Source organism: Jaculus jaculus, chromosome 10 (genome assembly GCF_020740685.1).
Source record: "Jaculus jaculus isolate mJacJac1 chromosome 10, mJacJac1.mat.Y.cur, whole genome shotgun sequence".
In the NCBI taxonomy this organism is placed as follows: domain Eukaryota; kingdom Metazoa; phylum Chordata; class Mammalia; order Rodentia; family Dipodidae; genus Jaculus; species Jaculus jaculus.
Window position 1 is genome coordinate 60,998,827 of NC_059111.1, and position 13,361 is coordinate 61,012,187.

The 13,361-nt window shown below is 37.0% G+C and overlaps 1 protein-coding gene across 10 annotated transcripts in view; it reads left to right on the forward strand.

Annotated features, from left to right (window-relative positions):
* Akap9 (A-kinase anchoring protein 9) overlaps positions 1-13,361 on the forward strand; it is a 236,001-nt gene that overhangs the window by 100,251 nt on the left and 122,389 nt on the right. For 7 of the 10 annotated variants that reach the window (XM_045159918.1, XM_045159916.1, XM_045159922.1 and 4 more), the window contains 5 exons: positions 1,717-1,962; positions 6,709-6,753; positions 10,639-10,692; positions 11,047-11,217; positions 12,160-12,315. In XM_045159918.1, coding sequence (XP_045015853.1) covers positions 1,717-1,962; positions 6,709-6,753; positions 10,639-10,692; positions 11,047-11,217; positions 12,160-12,315 — 672 coding nt within the window. The remainder of the gene's footprint in view (positions 1-1,716; positions 1,963-6,708; positions 6,754-10,638; positions 10,693-11,046; positions 11,218-12,159; positions 12,316-13,361) is intronic. The other 3 variants (XM_045159924.1, XM_045159917.1, XM_045159921.1) reach the window with 2 other exon arrangements.

Sequence of the window (13,361 nt, forward strand, 5' to 3'; positions counted from 1 at the left end):
ATCTGTTAATTAGATACTTTGTTTTACTATTATATCAAAAATCTATTTGATGTTATTTTTTCCTGACTATCCTTTTAACACCATTTCTCTCATAATCTTTGTCATTGTTTAACTAAAATTCTGATGATAAAACTGTCATTGTCTTGATTATTGTTTACTATTTTTATTTGTTTATTTATTTTTAAGTATTTTTATTTATTTTTGAGTAGAGACAGAGAGATATGGGCATGTCAGGGCCTCTTGCCACAGCAAGTGAACTCTAGACTCCTATACCATTTTTGCATCTGTCTATGTATGGATTTTGGGGAATTGAACCCTGGACTGGCAGGCTTAGTAAGCAAGTGCCTTTAATAATTGAGCCATCTCCCCAGTCCATTTATTATTTTTTAAAAAATCACAAAAGATATTCACTTTAAAAAATGTTTGTTTATTTGAAAGAGAGAAAAAGGTGGGTGGAGGGACTGCATGCACCAGGACCTCTTGCCACTGCAAAAATGAATGGCAGATGCATGTACCATTTTGTGTATCTGGCTTTACATTAGTGCTGGGGAATTGAACCCAGGCCATCAAACTTTGCAAGCAAGTCTTTAACCACTGAACCATCTTCCCACCCCATTTACTACTGTTAAAAAAAGAAATCACAAAGATCCTCACTTTTAATTTATTCCTAGGAGTACCAAGGATTAAGTCTTTTAAAATAAACTTAAACCAAAGTACACAATTTAAAACATATTATTTGGGGCTGGAGAAATTGCATAGTGGTTAAGGCATTTGCCTGCAAAGCCTAACAACCTGGGTTCAATTCCTTAGTATCCACATAAAGCTAGATGCACAGAGTGGATAGCTGGAGGCCCTGGCCTGCCCATTCTCTCTGTCTGTCTTTGTTCTCTCTCTCCTTGCAAATAAATAAATATTTAAATAAAAATACCAAGTACATTATATGTATAGGTGGCACTAGGATGTAGGATCCTGTTAGTAATATGCAAATTACTAAGGGCTACAAAGTATTACCGTCTGAATTTTAAGTTATTTCTATTTTTCCCCTTATAAATAAGGCTGCCAGTAACTGCTTTAGAACTAGATCTTTTTGTACAGTTTGATTATCTTAGTACAAACTAGTCAAAGTCCTAGAAAACTCACAAAGCAGATGTACTTGGAATTCCTTGTGTCATTTTCATATAGTATGAAGTGCACACACTATACTCTTCATCTAATAGTGAATTTGAGTGCCTCTTTTCCTTGATTTTAACTGAGCTGATTATTTTCTTCAGACATGACATTTTTCTTTCTTATTCTTCATTAAGAAACATCTAGTTTCCTTGCAATCCAATAGTAATTTTTCTTTTAAAGACTAAAGACTATGCCAATTATCCTTTATTTTGTCATTAGTTTTGATGGTAGTTTCATCTTTTTTCAAAAATTATTTTGTGTGTGTCTGTCTGTCTGTCTGTGTTTTGGCACTCCAGGGTTTCTTGCTGCTGCAAATAAACACTCAGATGCTTGCACCTTACACCACCTTTTGCATCTAGTTTGATGTGGGTGACTGGGGAATTAAACTCGGGCTTGCAGGTTTTACAAACACCTTTAACCACTGAACCATTTCTCCAGCCCCAATAGTTTTATCTTGTAAAGAAGGTGACCCAAGGTGTACTTTTTTCTTAATAACTATAAAGAAAAATAGTATCTAATAATAATGTTTTCTTTCTTTTTATGTAGCTTGCTCAATTTCGACAAAGAAAAGCTCAATCTGATGGGCAAAATCCTCCTAAGAAACAGAAAAAAAAGAAAAAGACCTCAAGCTGTAAACATGATTTGCATGTTTTAAATATTGATCAACAGAGTGAAGAGACACCCATAAATAGTTCCCAGTGTATTGAGTCAGCTATGACTCCTGATTCCACCATGATGAGAACCCTACCCAGTGGGGAAATAAGCAAACAGGACCAGGTCTTCTCTGTTGAAGTAAGTATTCATCCAGATTTTTAAACAGTATAGTTTTAAATGGAATATAGATGTAATGAAAGCAGTCATTATCACCTCACACATTTTAATCATGATGTTTGTTCTTTTTGTAAATTTCAGTACAGTTAGACCTAAAATGTTTAATAACCTCTGAGTGTGTTTCATGAGCTTCATTCAGTAAACCTACAAAGATGAGTATAACAGTTTCTCTTAGGAAATTCAGTTGACAAGAGGAAAAAAGATAAAAGACCTGCAGTACACACCTGTTAGAGTATGCAAGCAACAGTGCACATGGTACTCCAGAGTGTAGGGGCTGTGTATATTATTTGGGTAGACTTTTAGATGGAATGTGAGTGGAAGTTCGCTAGAGGAAAGAGTGAGGAAAGCAACATTTGTACTGACCAATAAATACTTTTTTTCAAAGACAAAGCAATGTGTTAAACCTACTGAAACACTACACCAAATCAGGGTTAGGTTCCCGCCAGCCACAGGGCACATTTTATGAAACAGCTGATTGGTAATCTTATATTACGTGTTTATTTCATTTAGTATATGTTGTTGATTCATTAGCTACACATTATCTATGACTGATAAAGCAACATTATATATTAAATAAGGGACCTTAAAACAGAAACATACATAAAGAAAAACTAAAGGAGCCCGTGCAAACACTTGACCGCTGAGCTACGTCCCCAGCTTTCTTTGAGTGTTTCTGTCATGAAGACATATTAAATTTTGTTGAATATTTTTTTGTATCTATTGAAATGCTGTTAAGAATAGTAACAGTAACAATAACAATAATAATAAGCTGTCTTACAGATGAAAAATGCTGGAAAACATATGATTTTGGTCTTTAAATATTGGAAGTTTTAATTTTAATGACCTCATATAGTCGTCTTCTTAGTGGACAGGATTGACACAACTAGAAGTCCGCTAATTCTTCTTTCTTAGTTTTGCTGTTGAGTCCCTCCCGTGGTTTTTTTTTTTAATTTGTCTTTTTCTTTGTTGCCATTATTTTCCTTACCATCTCTTGAATTTCCTTCTGATTCTCTTAAAATTCCTTTTTTCTTTATTGCTGTTTTCATTGATGTGTCACTACTTTTTAAATTAAAAAAATTGGCCATTATTTTCCTTAGTTATTTGACACAACAGTATTTAAAATACCTAATGTTAAGTCAGTGTCTATTAAATCCAGTATCCTTATCTTCAAGAACAGCTTTTGCTTAAAAGCCACCATTTTTCTTATGAGTATCCCTTTTCTTTATGTGCCTTGTAATTTTCTTTAAAACTAAACGTTATGTCATTTATCTTAGTTATTTTAAATATTTCATTTATTTATTTATTTGAGAGAGACAGAAAAAGAGAATGAGTGTACCAGGGCCTTTAACCACTGCACACGAACTCCAGATGCATGTGCCTTCTTGTGCATCTGGCTTATGTGGGTCCTGGGGAATCAAACCAGGGTGCTTTAAGCTTCACAGGCAAACACCTTTACCACTAAGCCATTTCACCAGCCCTCTCCTAGTTATATATTAACAATTTTTAGACATATACATGATGGGTTTTTATTATTTTTGTTTTTATTTTTTTGAGATAAGGTTTCACTGTAGTCCAGGTTGACCTGGAATTCACTATTTAGTCTCAGGGTGCCCTCGAACTCACGGTGATCCACCTACCTCTGCTTTCCGAGTGCTGGGATTAAAGGCATGTGCCACCACACCCAGCATATTTTTACTGTATTCTCCTCCCATTACCTTCTCTTATCCCATACCCCCTCTTGTTGAATCCCTTCTTTTTCCTAACTTGTCTCACTTCTACATGATGCCTCCTCTCTCTCTCTAACCGTGTGTGTGTGTGTGTGTGTGTGTGTGTGTGTGTGTGTGTGTGTGTGTATGTTTTGCATTGAATCTAATTAGGGTTGCTTGTATCAGCATTGGTGGGGATTCTTTTTTTTAATTTTTTTATTTTATTTTATTTTATTTATTTATTTGAGAGAGACAGACACAGAGAGAAAGACAGGTAGAGGGAGAGAGAGAGAATGGGCGCGCCAGGGCTTCCAGCCTCTGCAAACGAACTCCAGACGCGTGCACCCCCTTGTGCATCTGGCTAACGTGGGACCTGGGGAACCGAGCCTCGAACTGGGGTCCTTAGGCTTCACAGGCAAGCGCTTAACCGCTAAGCCATCTCTCCAGCCCTGGTGGGGATTCTTTACTGGAGCATTGACAGTTTACTAGTACTTACCCCATTGAAGAAAATCTCTCGCCTTCCTCCAGCAGCCATTAACAGCCAATAGCTCCTCAGGGAAGGATGAAAGCCTAATGAGTTTTTGCATCATCAGTGACAAAATGTTAATGAGTCCAGTATTGTGCAGTTCTTGTTCATATAACAGCAATCACTATGAGGTCATGAATGCAAATGGCCTTAATCATGTGCAGAGGAATATGTTCCACAGCACTCACTCCTCCCTATCCCCTGGCCCTTATAATCTTTCTGCCTCCAGTGTTCCCCAAATTTTGTTAGCCTTTTTTTTTTTTTTTTTTTTTTTTTTTGGTTTTTCAAGGTAGAGTCTCACTCTGGTCCAGGCTGACCTGGAATTAACTCTATAGTCTCAGGGTGGCCTCGAACTCATGGCGATCCTCCTACCTCTGCCTCCCGAGTGCTGGGATTAAAGACATGCGCCACCACGCCCGGCTTCCATTTTATTTTTGTACCATCTCGTTAACTGTCTTGTTAACTTTTATTCTGAGTGTTATAATTTTTTTAAAAAAATTTATTTATTTATTTATTTAAGAGAGAGAGAGAGATTGTGTGTGTGTGTGTGTGTGTGTGTGTGTGTGTGTGTGTGTGTGTCAGAGAAAATGAGACAGTGGATGCACCAGAGTCTCTAGCCACTGCAAATGACCTCCAGATGCATGTGCCACCTTGTGCATCTGGCTGACATGGGTACTGGAGAATTGAACTGGGTCCTTAGACTTTGGAAGCAGGTGTCCTTGAACTCACTGCGATACTCCTACTTCTGCCTCCTGAGTGCTAGGATTAAAGGCATGAGCCACCATACCCAGTTGAGAAGCAAGTGTCATTAGTGCTAAGCCTCTCTCCAGCCCTGAGTGCCACAAATTTTAATACACTGTGTGCATTTAATCTTTGAATACAGGGTGTGTCAGGAAAACAGCTTAGGTTTAACAGCTGGCCTCAAGTTAGAAACCAGTGTTATTTTGTAATAGAAGCAAGCTTATTTCTGTTCTTAGCATCAGTTACTACTTCATGAGAAGGTCATCATTGAACTGGTGAATATTGAATAATATTTCCATAGAAATAGATGAAAATGTAGATAGTATAGTTAATATTTATTGAGTGAAAAGGAGAAATCTCTGTGGGCCTCTTGTCATATTGGATTGTGGGGTGGCACATTTATGAAGAATAAAGCAACTCTTGAAATTAGAAAACTAATATTTATTCCTCAGTTCTACTGACTACTTCCCAGCTGCAGGAAGCTTTGAAAAGCTACTGGCTTCATACCCAGATTCTAGAGTAAAGCTAGAAAGGTGTGTTATAAGTGCAAAAGCTTTTATCATGTCAAGTAATTCTTTTTTTGTAATTTTTTTATGGGAGAGAGAGAATTGGCATGCCAGGGCCTCCAGCCACTGCAGTTGAACTCCAGACATGCAAGTCACCTTGTGCACATGTGCAACCTTGCATGCTTGTGTCACCTTGGGCGTCTGGCTCATGTGGGATCTGGAGAGTCAAACATGGGTCTTTAGGCTTCACAGGCAAGCACCTTAACCACTAAGCCATCTCTCCTGGCCAAGTAATTACTTTTTGAATCTAGATCTAATTGTTCTTTGGAAGAAATTGAACTTTCTTTTTTTTTATGTTTTTTTGAGGTAGGGTCTCACTCTGGTCCAGGCCGACCTGGAATTAACTACGTAGTCTCAGGGTGGTCTTGCTGCGATTAAAGGCGTGTACTACCACGCCCAGCTGAAATTGAACTTTTCTGACAGTAGCACTTTAGGATTCTTCTTTTTTTTTTTTAAGTGATAAGAAGTACAGGAATAATATCTTAGCACTTTGGATTGCAAACGATATGTACAAAGATTAAAATTGATAAATTCAAGACCATGTGGTCATGATTTTTTGGTGCATGTGCACATATATGTATATAGCATGTGTGGTGTATGCAAATGTGTGTGCAAATGCATTTGCCCTCTGTGAATATGTGCAGAGGCCAGAGGAGGAAATTGGGTGTCCTCTATTACTTTCCTATCTTCCCTTGAGATAGACTCTCAGTGAATCTGGAGCTGGTAGTTTCAGTCACTGACTGGCTGGCCAGTGAGCCCCAGTAATTCTCTGGTCTCTCAAGGACTCCATTCCCCAATGGACTGGTGGTTTAAGCATGCATGGCTATACCTTGATCTTTACATGGTTGCCAGGGATCAAACTGAGGGTAAACCAAGGCCCTCTCAGGCCATCATGCTTGTACTCTTACCTACTGAGCCATCTCTCTCACCCCCTCTGGGTATTTTTATATGAAAAAAAATTCTAGTGATAAATTTTATATGCATCACTTAGTCATTGTAATTCATAAATGAAATTTAAATTTAAGATTTGAATAATTTTACTAGATTTTTAATACCATTTTATATGAGTTTTCTATCATGTGCTACTAATAATAGTTGCTTATTAGTAAGATATGGTATTATTGGGGAGGAAAAGACATAATTGTGAATGTTTTTACTTTTGTTTCAGATAGAAAGTGAAATTTCAACCACAGCAGATGACTATAGCTCAGAGGTAAGACTACCATGCCATAATTTCAAGTAGTTTGTTCCTTCATTATTCAAAGGATCCTGATTTAGTTTCTGGGAAAAGTTTGGAGTGGATTTCTATGATGTAAGACTCTTACAGGGTATTCTTATTTAACACTTTAGAAATTTTATAATGTAGATTTTATTAATTAAACCTTCTTAACAACACTTAAATTCAAGTTTAGATAAATTTAATTTGTTTAGCACTAATGCTGAAGTAATGATTTTTATTTAGGTGAAAAACTATTACATAAGTATTTTCCTCTATGTTGATAATAATTATATATCATTCTATTTACTTATCCTTTGGTCCAAAATTAAGAGAACATGAAAAACCATTCTTGACTATGAATTTTAGCAACTTAGTGTATTGCCTAAGTCTCAGTTTGTTGTAGGTTATTAATTTTTTTAAAAAAATAGAAACCTTTGGGGCTGGAGAGATGGCTTAGCGGTTAAGCACTTGCCTGTGAAGGCTAAGAACCCCTGTTTGAGGCTTGATTCCCCAGTATCCACGTGAACCAGATGCACAAGGTGGCACATGCATCTAGAGTTCGTTTGCAGTGGCTGGAGGCCCTGGCACACCCATTCTCTCTCTCTCTCTCTCTCTCTCTGCCTTTCTGTCTCTCTCTGTCGCTCTCAAATAAATAAATAAATAAATAAAAATGAACAAAAAATTAAAAAAAGAAACCTTCATGTTTTGAAGTTAACATACCACAGTTTCATATTGAAAATGGGAGTAAAAACAAGTTTATCAAAGCTGAGAATATACTTATTAGTAATCTGATCAGGAAATAACCAACATGGAGTAAATCAATGGGTGTCTGATTTACACTGTGTACAGTTGCTTCTCTGGAAAGTATATTGATGTAAAAAATTATGATTTGCAAATAACTACCTGCTAAGATTACTATATCCAGATACCTTTTTTTTTTTTCAAGGTAGAGTTTCTCTCTAGCCCAGGCTGACCTGGAATTCACTATGGAGTCTCAGGGTGGCCTCAAACTCACAGCAGTCCTCCTACCTCTACCTCCCGAGTGCTGGGATTAAAGGCATATGCCACCACACCTGGCTCAGATAAGGTATCTTTTAAATTTGGAGAAATTAAGACATTTAAAGTATAAACAAAAGCAGTCATGACAACCAAATCAACATTGTGAAAAATACAGAGAGGAGTCCCACACACATAGAGAAGAAGAAAGACAGTCTCAATCATGAACCAAGAAGAAATAGGTAAGAGTAATTTATGTCCAACTCAGTAAACCACAAAACCTTTATATGGGTATGAGAAAAGAACGATCAAATCAACCAGAAAACAACAAAACCATAGGAATCAGCAAACTACTTTCAGTGATACCCCTAATGTAAATGGTCTTATCTCTCTACTTAAAAGACACAGAATAATTTATTGGATTTAAAAGAAACAAAAAAGGTGTAAGACCCATGTCTTTACTATAGCAAGAAACACATAAAAGGTCCTTCCAAGTTGAATAGGTGAAAATTGTTAGCATTGCCAATCCTCTGTACTCTTGACTCTGATAGATACAGGTATGGGAATGACCAAGGCTGACTTCAGGAATAATTTAGGCACCGTTGACCAGCTGTGATACTAAAGCATTTATAAAAGCTCATCTGGTGGTATAAACACTTCAGCCATTTTCATAATTGGACAATTTGGTATTGACTTTTATTATGCCTGTTTGGTGACAGAGAAAGTGATTGTGACACAAAACATAACCGTGATGAACAGTGTGCTTAAGAATCTGCCATAGCTCCTTTACTCAGTGTGCCAGACACAGTGAGCATGTGGGCTGGTGTACTAAAGTGATCTTCCATCTCATAGAATATTAAACAGATGAATAAAAAGGTAGTCAAAGAAGAGGGGAAAGTCTTCACAGTTCACAGCTTATCCAGTTATCCTGTATTTGGAGCAGGAAGTTGATGGTGACAGGTAGAAGTAAAAGGTGATAAAGAAGGTAAAATTTATGAAGAGAAGCCTCGGTGACTCAGTTAGGGACTGTGACAGTGGTAAGGTTAAGAAAAAAATACCCAAGAAGATTAAGCAGGAATATATTGGTAAAGAAGAATTGAACAAGATCAAGCCCATTTGGACCAAAGGCCCTGATGTCATCACTTAGAGGGAATATGGAGAGATACAAGAGCCTCATCAATGACTGAGAAGACCAATTGGCAACCATTTCTTTTGAAGGTCAGTTGGAGTACAAAGCATTGCTGTTCATCCCTAGGCAAATTTCCGTTATCTTTTTGAAAGCACCAAGAAGAATATCATCAAATTCAGTGCCCTTGTGTGTTTATCATGTACAGCTTTGATAAATACCACAGTATCTGCCTTATCCATAGTATGGTTCACTTTAAGGACTCGCCTCTGAGAAATGCTACAACAGAGCAAAACTTGAAAGCCATTTGCAAAAATATTAAGAAGTGTCTTTAGCTCTTATGACAGGGAAATCCATGAGGCACTTTCTAAAACTAGGAACCCATGAAGGGTTCAGTAGCTGAAGGTGACTTTCTGAGCTGCGCAATCATTAGTCTGAGGATGACATGACCTTTCTACCAGAGTAGTTTCTTGCACACTGAAACAATTAACAGCAGGCTACATATGGCCAAGAAGTACCAGAAGTTCAACTTGGACCATCTCATTCTGGGGCAGTGTGGGGTTTGATTAACTGAGTTACAGAAGAATTAAATTAAACATCTGTTATAGATGATAGTACAATCTGTTGGTTACTGTAAGCAGATAACTAATTTATGAAATACTGGCAGTATCATAGCTTCAAGGAATATCCTTTACTAATATGATATTTGAAGATATTTATAAATCCATTTTATTATACTGTTCATACAAAGTAAAAACTTTAATGTCAGCCAGGAGGGGTGGTACACACCTTTAATCCCAACACTCAGGAGGCAGAGGTAGGAGGATCACTGTCAGTTTGAGGCCAGCCTGAGACTACATAGTGAATTCCAGGTCAGTCTGGCTAGAGCAAAATCCTACCTCGAAAAACAGAAAGAAAAAAAAAAACTTTAATATCTGCCTAAAATCAAATGCATCATTTCTGAATCAACAAAAGCTAATTGAAATTCAGAAGTATTTAATTTGAAAGTTATATTCCAAATGACTTTTTTTGTTTGTTTGGTTGGTTGGTTTTTCAAGGTAGGGTCTCACTCTAGCTCAGGCTGACCTGGAATTCACTATGTAGTCTCAGGGTGGCCTCGAACTCATGGCTATCCTCCTACCTCTGCCTCCCAAATGCTGGGATTAAAGGCGTGCACCACTACGCCTGGCCCAAATGACTTTGTATTAATACCCTTAGTTAGAGTTAACATTCTTGCTTTCTGATTGTTTTCACTAATTACATGAATTAACAATTTTTAAAAATATTTACTTATTTGCAAAGAGAAAGGGGGGGAGGGAGAGAGAGAGAATGGGTGTGTTAATTCATGAAACTGGAAATGTGTAGTACAGTGTGTTACATTGTAAGCATGCGGGTGTTTAAGGAATGATTCGCATTTCAACTAGCTATATCCTTTAGATGCTTCAATTAAATTTAGTTACTACCTGTTTTTACCAATAAGGTATTTTCCCTGGACATAAAACTGACATAAATATGGTTAAAAGAAATATGTTCAAGTAAGCCAGGCATGGCGGTGCACTCTTTTAATCCCAGCACTCGGGATGCAGAGGTAGGAGGATTGCCATGAGTTCGAGGCCACCCTGAGACTACGTAGTGAATTCCAGGTCAGCCTGGGCTAGAACAAGACCCTACCTTGGGGGGAGGGGTGGAAAGAAATATGGTCAAGTAAATTTTATTGAGTTAAGATCATAATATATCAAGAAATTGTTTTTATACAGGTAAATGGTTGCAGTTTTGTAATGAAAACAGGAAGGCCAACAAATTTATTAAGGGTACAGTATTTAAAACTACTCACAATATTAATGTTTAATACTATTTAAAACCACTGGCTTACTAACAAAGCTTTTTCCTGCATGGCCTTCTTTCTGTGTGTGATTTCAAAATGCTTTTAAGGTTTTACAAAACAAATTATTCACTTTTTATTCCAATAGTTTAAACAAAAATTGTACCTATCCTATTAATACCACTAAGGTGTATATTTTACGATTAACAAAGTTCGTTGCCATACTAATAACTTCTAGGAGATGAGACTGCTTTAAAATGGATTTTGTTTTGGATTTTAATCTCTCTCCCTGAAGAATGCCTCTAGCACTGAATTATTTATTCATAATCATTGATTGATTTAGGAAGAAGAATTTGGCATTGATGATTCCTGCTCTGAACAAGGAGCTCAGTATAGTCAGGCCCACCTAGAGATGATGGAAAGTGAATTGGCTGGGAAACAGCATGAGATTGAAGAGTTAAACCGAGAACTGGAAGAGATGAGGGCCACCTATGGGACCGAAGGACTGCAGCAGGTGTGCTTTCCTTCTGTGGCCTCTAGTTTGCTATTCACAAACAAAATTGGGAAATTTGAATGATGGTACATGTATACTCTTTAAATATGGGGGTTTCAGTGTTAGCTTAAAAATGATCATTTTTGTTCTTATACATAGCATAAATAATCCTACGTAAATGAGAGTTCTAGGAATAGGGCTTAAGTATCTGGACTTCTATTTACTAACTAAAGTAGTTACAATAAAATCTTTATTTTTATTTTATTTTATTTATTTATTTATTGTGGTTTTTCAAAGTAGGGTTTCACTGTAGTCCAGGCTGACCTGAAATTCATTATCTAGTCTCAGGGTGGCCTTGAACTCATGGTGATCCTCCCTCTGCCTCCCCAGTGCTGGGATTAATGGCATGTGCCACCACACCTGGCTAAAATCATCTTTCATGACAAATATTTTTCTAAAGCAGATTGGAAGAAAATTATGATGTAAATCACAAGAAAGCATGTCTTAAACCCACTGAAAATGTCAGGGAGTGCTTGTAAGTAATCTCTTATATTAGGCTGACATCTGTTGTATATGGTACTCAAGATGAAGCAGGCCACCTGTGAAGATGAAAGAATATATTTCAGTTCTATCCTCTTCAGAAACAAGTTGGGATTGAGCATGTCTATTGGTTTTGCCTAAAAACAAATTAAATGAGCATTCCAAAATGTAAAGGCATTTGTTCTTTTAAAAATTTGGTTTGGAAAAGCCAAGCCAAATCTATTTTTTCAAAAGTTTATTTTCTTTAAAGTTTATTTGATAGAAAAGCCAGTTTTGACACTGAATTTCAAATATGGAAGATTGCTTAAAAAATGTAGGAAACTACCAATGTGTTTTGAATCTTATACTTTTGTGGTGCAGTTATCTAAATAATAATTTGAAAATAAAGACCTAGTTCTTACTATTTCAACTGGTTTCCTTTAGCTACAAGAATTTGAAGCTGCCATTAAACAAAGAGATGGAATCATAACTCAGCTCACTGCTAATTTACAGCAAGCAAGAAGAGAAAAGGATGAGACCATGAAAGAATTTTTAGAGTTAACCGAACAAAGTCAAAAATTACAGATTCAATTCCAGCATGTAAGTATGTAGCAGTTTGATTCTTGTTGCTTGGATAAAATACTTGACCAAAAGCACCTTAGGGAAGAAAAGAATATATTTTGGTTTACAATTTTGAGGGGAGTTTCTATCACTGCAGGGAAAGCATGGCAGGAGCAGCCAGCCAGGTGCCACATCTTTTTTTTTAAAGTATTTTATTCAATATTCAATTTTTATTTATTTGCGAGAGAATGGGCACATCAGGCCCTCTAGCCACTGCAGACTTTAAACTCCAGACACATGCGCCACCTTGTGCCTTAGCCGCTAAGCCATCGCTCCAGTCCAGGTGTCACATCTTCACATAAGCAAGGGTGAGGTAGGAAAGCTAAAAAACACCAAGTGAGGCTGAACTATGACACGATAAGATCTGCCCTCAGTGATCTACTTCCTCCAGCAAGGTTCTACCTTTTAAAGCTTTCACAAATATTCCAAACAAAACCAACAACTGGGGATCAAACATTCACACACAATCTGTGGGGAATTTTCTACATTCAAACCAACACAAATGACTGCTAGAAGAGCAAGATTTTACTAGGTTTTTAAAAATAAAGTAAGTTTTGTTTTTTTTTTTAACTTTCTAGAACAAATCAAAATTTGTCACAAAACCAGATGCCTATTGTATTATATTGGAAAACCTGGTAACTGTATTGTCTTGTTAACCAAGAATTTAATTCATACTTCTTAAGTAGTTTCCTGCAATTAATTGTTTGTTCTTTATTTTTTAAGTTCTGTAAAATCACACATTTTTTTGCAGAAGTTAATTTGTAGTTGTATCCTACCTTTGCTAACCTTGGTATGAGGTTAGTCAGGTTTTAAAATGGTGACTGGCCGGGCGTGGTGGCACACGCCTTTAATTCCAGCACTTGGGAGGCAGAGGTAGGAGGATTGCCGTGAGTTCAAGGCCACCCTGAGACTCCATAGTGAATTCCAGGTCAGCCTGGACCAGAGTGAGACCCTACCTCGAAAAAAAAAAAGGTGACTGCACTGAATATACTCCGTTTACTGTAGATTAGAGCCTAATTTAATTG